Source organism: Diadema antillarum, unplaced genomic scaffold, assembly GCF_040938485.1.
Source record: "Diadema antillarum isolate AM-2024a unplaced genomic scaffold, OU_Dant_1.0 seq00002054_RagTag, whole genome shotgun sequence".
Classification (NCBI taxonomy): Eukaryota; Metazoa; Echinodermata; class Echinoidea; order Diadematoida; family Diadematidae; genus Diadema; species Diadema antillarum.
The window spans coordinates 86,821-103,981 of record NW_027272703.1 but is presented as its reverse complement, the minus strand read 5'-3'; the positions used below and the strand labels follow the sequence as shown (position 1 = coordinate 103,981).

The 17,161-nt window shown below is 38.1% G+C and overlaps 1 protein-coding gene across 1 annotated transcript in view; it reads left to right on the top strand.

Annotated features, from left to right (window-relative positions):
• The first annotated feature begins 927 nt into the window (after nucleotides 1–927).
• Nucleotides 928–17,161, top strand: part of LOC139713757 (SWI/SNF complex subunit SMARCC2-like) — a 66,531-nt gene continuing 50,297 nt past the window's right edge. The window contains exons 1-14 of the mRNA XM_071625459.1: nucleotides 928–1,048; nucleotides 3,830–3,949; nucleotides 4,443–4,528; nucleotides 5,102–5,276; nucleotides 6,226–6,295; nucleotides 7,000–7,148; nucleotides 8,170–8,247; nucleotides 8,801–8,881; nucleotides 10,925–11,031; nucleotides 11,449–11,573; nucleotides 13,938–14,041; nucleotides 14,547–14,689; nucleotides 15,065–15,136; nucleotides 16,216–16,329. Of these exons, the coding sequence (XP_071481560.1) occupies nucleotides 938–1,048; nucleotides 3,830–3,949; nucleotides 4,443–4,528; nucleotides 5,102–5,276; nucleotides 6,226–6,295; nucleotides 7,000–7,148; nucleotides 8,170–8,247; nucleotides 8,801–8,881; nucleotides 10,925–11,031; nucleotides 11,449–11,573; nucleotides 13,938–14,041; nucleotides 14,547–14,689; nucleotides 15,065–15,136; nucleotides 16,216–16,329 (1,535 nt within the window). The 5' untranslated portion in view covers nucleotides 928–937. The remainder of the gene's footprint in view (nucleotides 1,049–3,829; nucleotides 3,950–4,442; nucleotides 4,529–5,101; nucleotides 5,277–6,225; nucleotides 6,296–6,999; nucleotides 7,149–8,169; nucleotides 8,248–8,800; nucleotides 8,882–10,924; nucleotides 11,032–11,448; nucleotides 11,574–13,937; nucleotides 14,042–14,546; nucleotides 14,690–15,064; nucleotides 15,137–16,215; nucleotides 16,330–17,161) is intronic.

The window sequence follows — 17,161 nt, the reverse complement described above, 5'->3', positions numbered from 1 at the left end:
TTTTGTGGAAGGGTTATTTGAAATACGGATTTTTTCTAGAAGTTGGCTTATTTTTCAAGTATTTTCGTTACAGCTAAAGTCATCAGCATTTCAATTATCTATAAGGATATTTTTGGCTGAATTATTGCATAATGTTGCCCGTTTGGAGCAATAAAACAAAAATCGTTCGGTAACAGGATACACCTCCATACTAGTACCAGTACCAAGGACAAGGTAAATAAAATTATTGGTGAGTTACGGAGCAGTTATTTTCTCGTAAAGAAAAAAAAAATAGACAGTATCATACGGCATACTCGTGAAATAGGCCCCACCACTGCCTATCATACATAATGTATGTAGATACTTCGTCCTCTTGGTGTTTTTTTTTTTTTATTATTATTATTTTTATGTTGCACTAGTAATCATGGTTTGTTGATGGTTCCAGAGAATTGAAAAAGCGGCGCGGGCGGCGGAGCGCTTGATGTACAGCACACGACAAGCAATTAGTGGGACTACAAGAAGTTCGCTGAGTAAAAACGTATTTTATTAGAACAACACAGTATCATAAATTACCATGATGGGCAAAAAACCGTTCATAATATTGATTTTCTCAATTAGAAGCTAATTTGAATTAAATCTCTAGACACATAAATGAAAAACAGATGAATTATTACCCCTTTTCATTGCCGTACGAGCGTGTAACCCATGGGCAGCCGCCATTTTCAGTAATTCACAAAGAAAGTGTCGGATAATTATGCATATTTGTTTTCATTTGAATGTTCTATGAGTTTTTCATACTCTTTTAATATAATTTATGCTCAAAATTTTATTTTATTTAAAAAATTGACATGATATTGTTTTTATTTGAGAAATATATTGGAATGATCATTATAAATGATCACATTTGTTAAATTGTCAACACTTCATTTTCAGTACGAAACTCCGAAAAGAGACAAAGATGGCGATCAGAAAGAAAGACGGAGGTGCTGATTTCAAGTTTTTTGAGTCAACAGACACCGTTTCCCAACTCGATAATGTCAAATCATGGTTGCAGAGGAACTGCAAAAAGGTAACAATTTTCTTGGTATCAGTAGCCTCAAAGATTTATGTGAGATGGGTGTCTACATAGACTCAAACGTTACGACTAACGTTAGTGTGGTGTTCAGCGGTGTGTGGTGGTTGTGCATTGTGTTGTGGGTGAAGAGCCGGGGTGGCCCTGCCTGGCTTGCTTGGCCTGGCTGGGGGGACTAGAGCTAGGCCGGGCTTTCTATTTGCGGGCCCAGCTTCAGCGGGAGAACTTTATCATACCTGGATCTGGATGTTTACGATGCAGGGCCCTACTGGGCATAACGCATCGGATGAGAGAGGGCGCAGAGGTGATTAGAAAGTTCTATCAATGGCCTTTTTGAATGAGGCGATTGATGGCGAGTTAATAGTGGCGTCACTCAGGTGGTTCCACTCGATGACAGTAGACGGGAAGAATGAGTTTCTGAATTGTTCTGTTTGTGCTCTTATTTGATTAAAGCACTTACTGTTATTTGTCACTCGTCTGTCCAAGATATTTACAGTATCGCAGTTTGTGAATTGCTTAACACGGATACGTCGTCTAAGTTTTTTAGGTTGAGCAAAGGTTTGAATTATGACTTATTGAGTCTAAACCTCTGAATGCCTATGGATTACCTGAATTACTTTAACTACATATGATGACGTCCAGTAAAGACTTGATTCTGAATGCAATTATTACTAACGTTATTTCGTTAGTCAAGAAACATGCACATATTCACATGCCACAAACTCGCCCTTACTTCGTTATTCAGTAAAATAATTGCATCTGCATCTGAGACTCCACCAGAGAGGTGAATAGAAGTTAAGTTTTAACACTTTTGCTAGTGTTGTACTGTTGGAAAATCTTGATCGCTTGAAATGCTGGTTTGTACACAAGCAGTTGACATAAAAAATACTCAACAGTGCTCACAATACTCGATTAATAGCAGTTTGAATACGTTCAGCGCGCGCGCGCATGCAGCACTACGGTTCGCACTGCCACTGTTCATGAGCGATGATGTCATGTCTCTCTTATATTGTAGTTAAAGGGTTGATTGTTTGATCTCAGCGGCTTTTTCTGTGGTATCTTTGAAAAGCTAAGATTAGTTTTTCCCACTTCCTCAGCCAAGTCTTGCAAAAGCAGTTAGGTCTATTGCTTCTACACAAAGCGGTTGAGTGCATGATGTAGTATTGTGCAGCCCCTTGCATCTTTCTCTTTCTTTCATTTTCAGGTATTCGTAACTTTCCCTTTCCTTCCTATTACATTTCTTTGTGGGTTTTTTTCTTGTTCAACTATCTCAATTTCTCATTTAATCATACTTTCTGCCTAATTGTTTGTTTTTTTTTGTTTCCTTCATGTTCTTTGTTTCCTTTATGGCCCATGAAGGCAACAAAGAATAATTAGATCCAGGCAGAAAGTAGGATTGAATAAGAAATTGAGAAAGGTATGCAAGAGGAAATCCACAAAGGAATACCATAAAATGAAAGAAAATCATTGATTATCTGTCCCTCCATTTATTTCTACCTTTCCATTTCAATATCTTTTTATTTTTCGTTCTTTCCTGTTCAATATCGTTTTCTTATTTTTCATTCTTTCCTGTTCAATACCTTTTTCTTATTTTTCATTCTGATGTATCCTTTTTTCCGTTTTTATTTCCTTTTCAACCTGTATGATTCATTGATTCATCACTCATTTTATTAGTCTACCTAGTGCTCTGTTGTTTTCAATCTTATTTTTCTTCTTTGCTTTACGCTTTTCTTTTTGAGCATGCACAGCGCCACATGCTTGTTCTGTGTATGAAGTGTAGCTCCTATACATAATAATACAGTGTACGGGTAGGGCCGTCATTAAGCCACTGCAGCGCACCACTGACTGCTTCGCTGTTGCAACTGGCTGGCAGGCTGCATGCTGGCCTTTGATCATGAAATTGGAATGCCATGATTTCTGAGGCCTTTGATTTAGAAGTGAGATCTTCTTTAAGAAAATTTGCATTTAAAAAAGATGAACGTCTGTCACAAGACAAAAAAAAAAAGATGCGAGGAGAAAAGTTAATAGGAGTTAATTTGTTATGAAACCATGTATAGTAAATAAAGTTGTCTCAAATGTAAGAGAAAAAAAGATCATTCTAATCGTAATAAATTTCACATCACATTGCATGTTGGATGTGTGGCAAACTGTATGCAGCCGGCCACAGTAGTCACTCATGTGTGGCTGTATCCAGCAACCTAGGTCATGGCAACAATCACATGCGCATGGCTGTACATACACTGCCTTCGTAATATGCATATAAAACAAATTCTTTCTTGTAGTGGTACGTGCTATAGAAAAATCTAAATTTTTTACCATGTCATCTCTTGTGCATTCTTTTATCAGACCTAAGTCAGGCACTACTTCTCTGATCATATTTGTGAAAGAGCTTGAATGCCTCAATCATATCATACTTCACCCGGCAGTAAACCAAAGTTGGGAGTCCAATTCCCCCCTACGAGTTGGTCCAAAACTACACTAGGGCCTTGCGCTAGCTTGCAATTGCCCATGTATGCGGCTGTTTTAGATCAGAAAAAAGCAAGATGTCAAATACTAAGGTACTCCCTCATCACCTCACCCGAAAAATCCAGACGTGGAACTACTTTCTTTTTTTTACCTGGCCATACATTATGCAATGTTTTGTAATAAAGTTCACAATTTTGATAACTTATCTGTATATTCTGTGGTGTTGTATGCATTACATGTGAGTACTCTGTAGTAAATAAAAATATTGTTCTTTCATGTTTGTTTGTCTTTCATGTTGTTTTCAATGAATAGTGGATCCAGACGGAACCACCAACAAACAAGAGCATTGCCAGCATGCTGGCACAGTTGATCCAATTTCAGGAGGATGCCTTCGGTCGTCATGTCAGCAACCCACCCCTGACGAGAGTTCCTGTAAGCATCTCCATCTGTTATATCATGTTTCCCCGTCTCCCTTGACAAACAAAAAGATAATCAAGGAAGAGTGCACTTTATGACAACAATTTAAATGTGGTGAAAAGTGTAGGAACTCTGAAGGAAGAGAGCAATCTCCTCCGTGATAGTCTTTGTTGATGTGAGATGATCAGTTCCCATTTTGATCTTCAAAATGAAAATCTTTTATGTGGGAACGAGTGACTACAAGCTATTTTGGGTGGTCAGTGATAGAAATTTTCATGTGTTTTTACCTCATGTAGAAATCATTAGTAGGAAATTAAAAATGAAAAAACAAATTTAAAAAGATATAAAACTTGTTAAACATCATGCTGGATATGATATTACCAAATAGTTGTCAGTTTGTTTAGACTTGTCATGTCATTTCTAGTGTATTTGTTTGAACATTCAGCTATAGAAATCAGCATGAGCATTGGTGGTGTTTTGATCGAGTGTCAATTCATACTCTTTCCAGCAAAAATATTTCCTAGACTTCAAGTCCGGAGGCGGCCTGTGCAACATCCTGATGGCTGTGTACAAGTTCAAGAGTGAACAAGGATGGTAAGAATCCTAACGCATGTGCACTTGCCAACTATGTAGTCATTTTGAATCGTACTATTATTGTCATTCTTCAATCATAGGCTTTGTGTTTTGACATTGTCCATCGTACCGTTTTATTGTCCTTGTATAATATCTCATGTGGTCGCATTCAGACTTCCTTCAGACTTGGCAGAAGTGTAGCTATGGCAGGGCAAACAGATGGTCTATTTGAAGAAAATCTATCAGATTGGGGGAGGGATTGGTATAGGTTAAAAAGTGTCTACATTTGTATATGGCATAAATTAAATCATTTGCATGCATGACATTTCTGTTCAGTCAGTTACTATAAAGACCTTGGTTGGCTTATATTGGTGTTGTATTTGTGTTACTAGCTGTGTTTTCAATAACTGACTCATAAAAAGGTATGAATTGTTCACTGGAGCTTGCTAGTCACTTTGGCTTGAATTGCTCTTATTACATCCATGCTTGAAGGCAATGTGTTTGTGTAATAGTGATGAACAGTTTTAAGCTCTGTAACATGATATGGGCTATGCCATTCATCTGCTGGGCTGTGGTTTTCACCCCCTGTCCCAGGCGAAGGTTCGACTTTCACTCGCCCTCCCGCATGGACCGAAACGTGGAGATGTTCATGCAGATCTCCCGCACGCTGGTCCAGAACCGGTGCATGGTCTTGCCGCAGGTCTGCATCCATGAAAGTGTGGAGCCAAAGCTCGCCTCCAAGCTGACAGACATCATCAAGAGACACCAGGTAAGTCGGAGGGCAGAGTAGTAAAGGCATGGCTTTGTTGATATCACAATATCAATCTCTTGATGGAAACACCCTTCTGCTGCAGGCCCTGCATGTTACCATATTGCTTAAAGGCATAATTTACCATTTGCAGATGATACAAAAACCCAGCATTAGTGCTTCAAAATAGTCTTAAAATGTGAGTTAGGGATAGAAACAACGAATGTAAAAATTTTAACCAGTATAATCAATGTTTAAGTATTGTTAAATATACAGAATGTGAACAGTAGTTATAATAAAAATGTTTCCAGACTAAACCGTATACAGTTATGGTTTAATGAGAAAAATAGTGATATCTCCTTACATTTTAGGCTTTCTTGCAAAATTGTTATCTGGTAGGAGGTTTTGTTATACAACTGACCTACACATATGCATCAAAAGTGATATCTTGAGCATTTTTGAAATCACTGCTCCCAATGGTAAACAGGACCTGTAATCTGGGTTTAAAGTGTCGTGCATCACTGCAGTATTTGTCATACACATCTTCAAGAGGCATATTTGAAAATATGAATCTAGATATGGAGATAAACCTCGGTTAAAATGTTCCGCAGCAGCCTTTCAGCAAAATTGTGTTCAATAGTATGTCTGTGACATATTCTAGGGTCCAGAATTTAAAAAAAACACAACAACAACAAATGGTATAATCTTGTCATAATGTTTGTGGCTGGGTTGCAAGGTATGCAAAGATAGAAATCAAAATTTAGATATTACAACTTGCGTTCTGTTTAGAATTTGTATACCACAACACACATGTTTACGTATATAAATTGGCTACAACAATGTTCTATCTCTTCTTGTCAACTACTGCAGTTCCTTAATCGTGTTGTTGATGGAATGATTTGAATACCTCTACATTAATGCTATAGAGACAATTTTTACACTGTTTGAGATGTTCTTTTTTCCATCCAAGGGTACAGTTGTGGATGACCCAGATGTTGCAACTCATGTGGTGTTCTCTCCACCGGAGCCTCTTGCAGAAGGTAAGCTTGTTAACAAGGCATGTTCCCCTCCCCATTTGCTGAATGAGAGCTGTCAATACTTTTACTGCTGAGAAAGAAAAAACAACTTTGTCTTCTGATATGAGTGAGAATCAAATCTATTGCCTTGGCTGTTTTCTGTGAGATATGAATGGTTTAAATGAGTCTTAACTCAGTTAATAGTTAACCCCAGTTTGTTTATGAAATTTTAGATGGAAACTATTTCCTGTTCCCTCACCAGTGCTGTATCATTACAGTTGACTGAATTAAAAGGAATACACATGTGATGTATTCAAGTTTATGGCTGTCTTTGTGGCCCCAGTACTATGTAATGAGCTTTTATACACGGAAGGCCTTCTTAAATGCTTTATTTCTAGTTGAAATGTGTTTTGCCCTTATGAGTTGTTGTTTGATAAGGCACAGCTGAGAAACATTGCCTGAATAACTTTTCCATTGAAAGTGTGCATAAAGGTTGAATACAACACAAAACTTGTCATGCTGTGTTACATTCAGATGTGCTAGATTCCTTTTTTCAGGCAAATTGAACCATCTTTTTTTTTTTCTTTTTTTTCAATTCCATATGGTGCCGTGCTTCGATGGCCAACAACAAAATTCATTCATTCTTACACTTGTGCAAAGTACAAGTAGAACTATTTGCTTGTGATTTAAGTTGTCATCCCCTTCTCTGCTCCAACTCCCATGTTTAGGTGAGGAGTACCTGAGGCCCATTGCGCGCAAGGAGCGATCAACTCTCGTCCACTGGTGGTACTTCCCGGACAGCTATGACACCTGGGTGCCTTCGTCAGAGGTGCATGGTGACGCGGAGCACCTCGCCACCATGGACGGTGCCTGGGAGGTGAGTAGACACAATGCATTTTTCTCCTGGTTCACAGTCGTGTCATTATATGAAGTGGTCTACATAGATACTGGTTGGTCGTTATTCATAATACAATCACATGACTAATGCAGCGAGGATCAGAATTGTTATTTTTCAAGCAGTGATTTCATGTCAAGTATTATTATTGAAGAATTTTTCTGGCTGCTGACAGGGCTAGAATAAAATGATGTGTATTTATGTGGACCATATGGTATGACACATATGTGACCTGCCATGATAAAAGGATCTGAAAGTCACTGACGGCTGAGCCGTCAGAAGGAGAACTTTGAAGGCGGTTTTCAGGAAAAGCGGATTTCCTAGACCACTCGACATGCTCTCATAAAATCATTGATATATCCGCAACCGAGTACTTTTATGAGTTGTATTATATATGAAATTAAAGCGGAAGAGTAAGGAAATAATGTCATGTCATTTTTGGAAAACTGACCTCCCCCGACTTTCGGATCCTTTTGTTGTAGCGGATCACATGTTGCCTTGACTTTTATCATATTGACAGTCCTTTCAGAGTTATATTTCCTCCTCGAGACAAGATTTCATTAAGATATAGGCTCTTTGGTAGAATATAACTCCCATGGGGATTTCAAGCGTTATATTACACCTCTAAAGAGGCAATATGTGTATAACGACATGCAGTAGGCACAGAAAAGATTGCTTGCCGTAAGATATGAGTAAATAGCTCTTAGAAGAGCTGGGAGAAGAAAATAGAGTTTCATATGCAAAATTTATTTTTGCTTAGAGTGTTATGTCAGCTCATGGCATGCATTCTTTGAGATTACTTTACATTATTTCCCTGCCTCTGCTGTGATATTATGTTATGCATTCAAAGTTTATTTGAACAATGTCCATATAGCAAAGTTTAAGCTGAGCTCAAGAGAGTAGTGAAGAGATAGTGATAATTATGTGGTCTTCTTTAGCCAAGGTTTCCTCTTCAATTTTGCCACTGCTCTACCTCTTTGTCAATCTCTGACACATGTCACAGGTGAATGCCAAGTGGATTCTGGACTTGGATGAATTCAACGAGTGGATGAATGAAGAGGACTACGAAGTTCAGATGGATGTAAGTACTTGTGTGTGTAGAAAGAAACGATGTAGTTATTTGTGGCACACAGTAATTGTTACCAAGAGTTGATTCAATAACTGGCTAATACAAAGGCTGGCTCAGGCAGAGGTTATACTTTCAGCAGAATGTGGTTATAAGAATTAAAAGTAATGCATGTATGGTCTTGCAGATGCTTAGATATTCATGTTTTAGAAGGATAAATTAACCTTATTGTTCTAATGTAGACCATTTACTTAAGATGGACAATTGAAATTCATCCGGTCTGTACATTCCACTAAGCCCGTTAAGGAGGAGGGATGGATGTGGGGTTAGCCACCCCGACCCTGTTAAAAAAAAAAATCAAAACAAACAAACAAAAACAAAAAACCAGAGCAAAAAAAAAAGAAATGACCCATATTGCAGGAATACCAACAGAAATAATGGGAAGTTCCTGGCTGATCCTTCTATATGAGCAGATAAATTGAACATGGCCCAGATTTCCATCTCTGTCTGAAGCATTAAGCAGTGCATGAAATGATGGCAGTAAGTATTTGGTTTCACACTAAAACAGGGAGAGACGAGGATTCCTATCACTCCAGCCAACGGACGCACTAGGAGGCGGGCGTACCCAGCTAAGGCCAACATGGAAGAGGTGAGTGCTAGTTTGCTCATAAGACCTTGCAGGAGAAAATTATGCTCACAATGTTTATCCTCCTTATGCCCTTGCTGTGTTACACGATTCATAAAGACGTTCCAAACCGCCCTGGTGTCACATTAGCCAATATTTTACATGGCACGATTAGAGCACACATTTTTTTTTTATTTACCTCAATTGTGAAATATTAAGCGGTGTTGAAATTTTTCACTTATATTGAGCTCCACAAGACCTTGAGGAGAAAAGTTACTCACAAATTTGTTTTTTAGGCATTAGATTATGTACCATGCATTTTCTCATCCACAAAATAATCAACAAACAAAGTTCGCTGCAGTTAGGCCAGTGCAAAAAAAATTCATCACTCAATGGTGTCCGATTTTACAACACTTGACAATGATGGACAAACAGATTCAAGAAAGTATTTTTCATTTTGTTAGTTCTCACATTCGGAAGTGTGAGTAGGGCAGCACTCAGTTTCTCGTAAGAGAACCTACCTCAGTGCGTAGAATGAAATCAAGGAATGTAATCTGTGAAATATCGAGCAAAATCAAATATGTGTAAAGAAAACTGAGGACATCTGGAAGTCATTCGTGTTGTGTGGCTTCCTATTCAGACCTTGAAGTTGTTGTTGTGGTCATGTCTTTGTTGTTTGGTGAAATATTCCAAGTTTTGTGCACAAAGTGCCAAAATATGTTTTATCTTGAATTCATATGAGGAATCAATATCATGTCTCTCGGGATGTATAATTGTTGATCATCTTCTGTGTACGTCTGTCGTTCGATGAAATATCCCAAAATGTTTTGTGCGCAAAGTGCTAAAATATGTTTTTCATCTTGAATTGGTATTAGGAATCAATATCCTGTCTTTCAGGATGTGTAATTGTTGATCATCTTCTGTGTATGTCTGAGATGAGTCATGCAGAAAATTCCTTTCAAGAAAATAGGTAGTGTTACTCTGCATTTTTGTTAAAATGGCCTGATAATTCAGATTGTGCGAGCTGACCGCAGAAATTATTGCGAGCAGTGGAGTCTATGCCAGACTGCAATGAAATATTTTGCTAATTCAGAATGTATTATTCTGGTACTATAATATGAGTGTACGCTTCTCTGATCTCTCATACCCGGCATCCTTCATATGACACAACATGTCCTCGCACACCCTCTTTCTTCTTTTTTTTCTCCCTTATGTTGAGGCTTCACAAAACAATGGCAAGTTTAATTTCTCTAAAACTACGGTGCACTACAATTCTTTTTCCCACGATAGGTTTTTGAAAATTAATAGTAATGCTGTCAATTTGTGACAATTTTGTGAAAGTAATTTTAAAAACATGCAGGCCGGCTCTATGTGTGCTGCACATTTGAAGAGCGCACCCCAGTCAAGGAATTATTGTTATTGCAATGCGCAGTGTTTGACTACCAAAAAATTTAGCAAGATATTGCCTTTGAATTTAAAAGAAAAAAGAATCCTGCTCAGACTAGGGTTTGGATCACTATTTTGTGTGTTTTTGTTGCTACAATGCAAAATAATGTGATAAAATCTAACACAGAAATTCTTCTTGCGTTGATGTTGGGCAGTGTGGCACTCGATCTATTGTGAAGTCAATGCGTACATACATACATACATACATACATACATACATACATTCATCTCTCATAATTCATTTTGAAAAATATGTTTTTTGTCTGGAAAGGGCATACATGACAGATGGATTAATACCACAAAATATGCCACTGGTATTTTCAGTAAGACCCACCATCTACTCACAAGGATTTTGCCCAAAAAACTGCACCTAACTTGTTACAGATTATTAACCGAATAAGGACTCTCAGTTGATCACAGATCCGACGAGGAGGATTAGTGAGTAATTGCTGATGTATGGCTCCAGGTGGTTTGTGTCTTTACTCTTTTGGCTGTATTTATGAAACAGGAGTAATCCCGAATCCGGCTTTTCTGTGTGTAGTAGAAGCTGTTGTTTGACAGTCATGTACACAAGGTCTGATGATGTATGCATGGCATCTTGTTTGCGATTGTCTATATCAGAGCTCCGCCGATGGTGACCATGAGAGAGGGATGAACAAGCGCGGCGGTCCCGGCAAGAAGAGGAAGCGTTCGCCGTCTCCACAACCAGACAAGAGGAGGAAAAAGCCGTAAGTTTGTGCTAAATTTGTCGTCCTATGACAAAACACTGGTCTCCTTCCAGAAGGGTCAGGTTTCCATTGTTAATGTTATATAGGGCTTCAATAGTCATATAGAGACTGATATAAAACTGTATGATTATCAAAGTTTGTGCATTTAAGAAACATCCCCACCCCAGCTAAAACTCTTAAACCTAAGAAAGCATTTGATTGGTTATTTGATCTGAGATGCAATACATGATCACATAACAAACATTTGTCAGCCCTTGATATATTCCAACAAGTTGTCGTGAAGCTGACGCATTCTAGGAAGACTGCGTGGTTGAGGCCATGCAGGACTTCTTGACGTAGTTGTGTCCGCTTAATGACGAGGGTACTTTATTTATCCATTTTACGTGCTTGGCTGTGCTGACTGCTTTCCCTTCACAGGGGCAGGAGTCCAGCTCTCGGGGTGAAGAAGCGAGGGACCAAGGATGAAGAGGAAGACCTGACCAAAGAGATGGAGAACCCACCTTCAGTGCCGTCGGTCCAAGAGGTGGAGCTCCCAAAGACCAGTGAGTGGAATCTAGTATGAACGTCCACACCACTTCCAGAGTTGATTTAAAGGGATGGTATAGTCTTGGTGGAGATGAGGATTGGCTTTTAACTTTTTGCGAGATTTCAAGAAACCACCTACGAAACAGTACAGACAATACCATTCTAAGGGGAATTCAAAGTTTATCTAATAAAAATAGTTTTTTTTGAATGGCTGAGACATCCAAAAACAAAGTAAAACCAAGTGATTGTAATACCGTAATAAAAAGTGGGTCCCACCTTTTGTTGGGATTGCTGTGTTTTGTATATCTCAGCCATTTCAAAACCAATTTTCTTCAGATAACCGTTGAATTCCTCTTTGAACTACATGCTCTTTCACATTTCATGAGAGGTTTGTCATTATCTCACCAAAAAAGAAAAAAAAAATGTTAGAAACCTGCAGCCAGGGTCCCATTTTATAAAACTTGTTATCAGTGACAACTGCCACATTTCTGTGACAAATTAGCTCTTAGCCAATCAGATGCAAGGATTTCAGTAGCTTATAACAACTATGACAACTTGTCACTGATAACAAGTTTTATGAAACGGGGCCCAGGTCTCAACCCAAACAATGCGATCCCTTTAATGACCCAGTAGCGTGAGGATACCTTGTAATGGAAAGGTTGGTCTGCCTGGGATATATTCAAGAATCCCCATCGGGAATTGTGTAAAGTTTTATTACTGATCTCTATTTGAGTGCACACCCAGCTGAAGAACTTAGACCGGAGTAGAATGTTACCAATTAGCATGCACTTCAAAACACATATTATCCACTGCTGGGGAAATTCTATTTTAGTAGATCTTTGCTAGTCGTGGTATTGTAATGGACCCTGAAGGGCATCAATTGAAGATTTATTCAATTGGGCCTCTTATCTCTCCCATGCTACTGGGTCTTTTAGTAGATATAGACACAAGAAACTATAGAAGTTATATGCAATGAGATGAAAAAAAAAAAAAATTATCTCTTAGTAGAGTTTTTTGTGTTTTCTCTAAACAGTAATATAAAAAACTAGCAAATATGCCATCTAGAGGAGACAACAGTAGTCATAACATCAACTACTCTCCTTTTGGCTTGTACACAAAAGTGTTGAAAAATCAGGTTTTTGATAAACTAACTTCACAACTACGTATGCATTTTCCTAAAGATCATAATTGTACGTTCATTATTGAAAAGGACTACAGTGATTTGAAGTAAAGGATACAATTCATTACCAATTTCATGTCAAAAACAAAAATAAAGTGGAGATTTTTGCCTAAGTCAATTTGTGATGAGAGCCTTCCTTTAGTTTGTATATTTAGTTGCTCCTAATATCACAGTTTACTAAAACATGGAACACCTTAGATAGAATTACGTAACTGTATTATATCAGGTCTGATTTTTAAAGAAATCTGTACCAGTCTTAATCTGCTCATACTGTATGAATTAAAACCAGCTTGAGCTAAATGTCAATTGTACAATAAACCAACTACTGTATTGCTTTATGTTGCAGCTTTTCATTTTGAATATGGTGAGCACAGCAAGGAATTCAAATGTTTGTCAAATTATGATTTGTCTCTGAAATGTATGTTGTCATATCATGTTAGACCTTATTAGGGATCTTGAATCGTTCATCAGTGGGTTCAAATATCAAGTTGTCCGTCAAACGTGTCATGATATTCCCCAGCCAATCATATTCCACCTTTCATTCAAAACATGAGTAGATTTTCAAGTTATCCTGCTGCTGGAAGATGCCATGTGGTTCCAGAGAAATACTGGCGAAATTTTACAGTATGATTATTATCTGCCAGTGCCAAGCACTGTTGATTGTTCCTTTAAAACATATTATTTATGGACTAAACTTGTTAAAAAGCTGAAACAAAGAATATACTATCTGTCTGCAAAAAAACCTTGTAAACTGTTGAAAGAAAAAAGCTTGCCAAAGATAGCAGTTATCTCTGAATGATGTGTTTTGAAGGGTTAGAATCAAATGACTCCTTTTGCAACAAAGTCTAAATGTGAAGAATGAGGATTTGTACACAGTACTTGAAGGTGTGATAGTAATTCTTCTCTACCTCTGCACAAATGAATCAATTCAGTGACAGGCTCGCTCCATCCTCTGAAAAAAACCAGAGTGCAGTATGTTTTGCAACACCCCTTGAGCGTTCCTATGCAGTCGTATCATGATGTGTCTGTGATATAATCAAGGTTTTACCACGCATGTCCTCCAGCCCACAGTTGCCATGGTAGCAAAGGGAAGCCATGTGGCATCCTCCTGCGTCAGTAATTTTCTGATTGACTCGTCACTAACAAGAGGGATTTTGTTGTCCCATTTCTTTATTTGTTTCCACTCTCTGATGTCTTGCAGTTCCAGGTACCCGGAGCGGTAAGGACAATGAGATGCAACCGGTCAAGAGCGGGACAGTGATGGACCTGGACGAGGGCAAAGAAGAGCCGATGGAGATGGCAAAGGTGAGCCAGAGAGGCAGAAAGATGTCGGAGTCGAGGGCTGAGAACTAATGTTGTTGGTTCTTCAAACCTAAAGTTTCATTTCAATATAAGCTGCCGATGAGTCATTATTATTGGTCGCCATGTCTGTTTGAGTCATCCATCCATCCCTCCAGTTTTTTTTTCTATTTTCTGTTGTTCAAAGAAGGCTTTTGTTGATGAGCAGGTTAAGATTATTTTTAGATTTAAGTCATCAATAAAACTTGAATCATGACAAAGACATGCTGAAATTTATCTTTTGAATCACAAATGCTTGTTCACAAATAAGTATCGACGTATCAACTGGACTGGAGTGGAGCAAAACAAAAGTCTTATAGGGCTGCAAGTGAATCTCTCACATGGAGAGATAGCACTCACCTCTCACTCTTAGTATTTAGATGGAGTTTGCAATACAATGCCTACTGCAAAGTCTACTTCATGTGAGGGCATTCTTGCTCAAGAGAAGTCCTCCTCTCTCCCTCTCACACAGCAGGGAGATGATGCCCACAGCGCCACCACTGGTGCCGAGGAGAAGGATCGCAACGGGGCACCAGATATCCACGAGGACAACGTCACTGAACAGACCCATCATATCATCGTACCCAGCTACTCTGCTTGGTTTGATTACAACAGGTAAAGTCAGTCAACTCTCTCTGCCATCAACTTGTGCGCAACATTGCAAATACATGTACCGTAATTTAGCCTTCATTTGACTGACAGCACTCCATAACATTAATTGCCATCACAATTTTTTTTTAACAACTACTTCCTGCATTTTTAAGCAATTCAATGAAGATTTTAAAACTGATTGTTGAGTTTATTTTATGTGCGGGCAAATGTCTTTGACCCTTTGAAGTGCTGGATGCATTATGTAAGCGACTGAAAACCTTGATAAGTATTTATTTGACAGCAAGATATAAAAGAGTTTATAATATTCCCATTGCCATATATTATGAGTCATACGGTGAGCACTTCCTATTATTGTGATTTTTTGCTTGTGATTTGTAGTATCCATGCAATTGAGAGGCGAGCCTTGCCAGAGTTCTTCAACTGCAAGAACAAGTCAAAGACACCAGAAGTGTAAGTTCTCTTTTCCTTTCTTAATTTTAAACTTAATTAAAGCATACTTACAAAGTGCAACATATCAATACAAAATGTGCACGGTATTAGACCCAAGATCCATCTGGCGCTTTGTTTTGTTTGTTTTTATATGGAGGATGTCATTACAAATGATCAATATGGAGTCTGTGACAATATTCTTGTTATCATGATGCCAACAGTTCTATTTGATTTTGTTTTCAGTCTTCAGTAGAATACAAAATAGAGAGATTACAATGATTTGAATGTATGCATTTTTGAAAACAGGTATTGATGATTGATAACATTTATATATAAAATCCCATGACAATCTTGTACAGGATCTGTGATAACCAAAATAAAATGATGACAGTCAGAGTGTGTTCGTAACCATAAATGGTTATTCACATCTGTCATAAGTCTGTTCTGTGCTTGGAATTAAATTGCATTGTCGTGAATTCCAAGACTCCAAACATTTTAGATGTACCAGAGTTAGATATAATGCCCAGCAGCTTGTAGAATGTTCATCACTGTTCTAACATAGGACTTACTCTAGAATCGCCATATACACATGAATGTTCTGCTGGTGTTAGTATTACACCATGGTTACATTCACATATTGTCATCTATTTCACCAAGTGAAGTTGTATGTGTAAGCATAATAAATCAGAGTCGTTACTGTACAGTATGTGTGGTAATGAGCACAGATTTTAAACCTGCACTCTGTTATTTGTATATGATGTATGTCAAATACTTTATCTTTGTTACCAGTTTCTTCAAAATCAAAAACATTTGTGGAATGAAACTTTCTCAAATTGGAGCCAACGGCCTTTTTCATGGCATGAAACTCGTGCAAATTGCTAATGGCATTTCAGTGCATTGTGTGAAAAAAAAAGATCATGTGCATTTTACTTTTGCGAATCTTGGCTCTTCGGGAAATTAGAGAAAGTTTCATACAGGTGAAAATTTGGGGTTTTACAATACGATGGGTCTTTTACAGTTTGAATGTCATAATTGATCCCATATCTCCCACATGACTGCTCACGTTGCGATGTATTTCATTCTTTCCCTTGCCACCACAGATTCATGGCCTACCGCAACTTCATGATCGACACGTATCGTCTGAACCCGACAGAGTACTTGACCTTCACAGCGTGCAGGAGGAACCTTGCCGGAGACGTGTGCGCCATCATGAGGTAAGTTGAGTCTTACGCTGTTTTCAGTTTGAGCAGTGAGGTGCAGGATGTGCAGCAAAGCCTAAGGTGAAATAAGATGGGAACAAGAAGCAAGATTATTAACATATTTTAAGTGATGTTTAAGGCATATCCAAGCTTGTTTTCCTTACGATTGTGCTGTCATAGCAACATTAACTCTAGAATGGGAATAGAAACTTGCATATATGGGATAAATCATTGAATGTAGCAACAAAAGACTTTGTAAACAGTTATGAACTTTGTCCATACTGAAGTTCATTTGATTTGTGTGTTTTATGTATACAAAGCTCCAACACATGCTTGTGGAACAGTCGTTGTACAAAGTCGGGTGAAAAAGGATCAAACACTATGGATACCCAGTGAGTGGATCCATTTAGCCAGTTGTTGTTCCAACCCACAAAGTTTTGTATCGTTCAGTGTTAATCATTCCAGTTCAATCCAATTCAGTTCAAAATTTGTTACATTTTTCAAGAGATCACAAACAAACAAGCAAGGTATGCAAATGAGATGATGATGCTGTGAAATGCATTGGCAAATATTTATAAGACAGATATGCGTTATTGTTACAATGAAGGTAAGTTTTAAGACATGCTCAGCCAAATATGGAGGGACCCACTATAATGCAGTGCTTGTAATGTGTGGATCCTCAAAGAAAATCCAAGTAAATGGATGAGGAATGAATTAGCATACAGATACAGATATAGCCCACAATTCAAGAAAACAAATTTTGGACTTGACAGGACATGTTACAGTATGACAACATGTGACATAAACAGTGACAAGACAATACAAAGACACAAGAAAGAGATAGAGG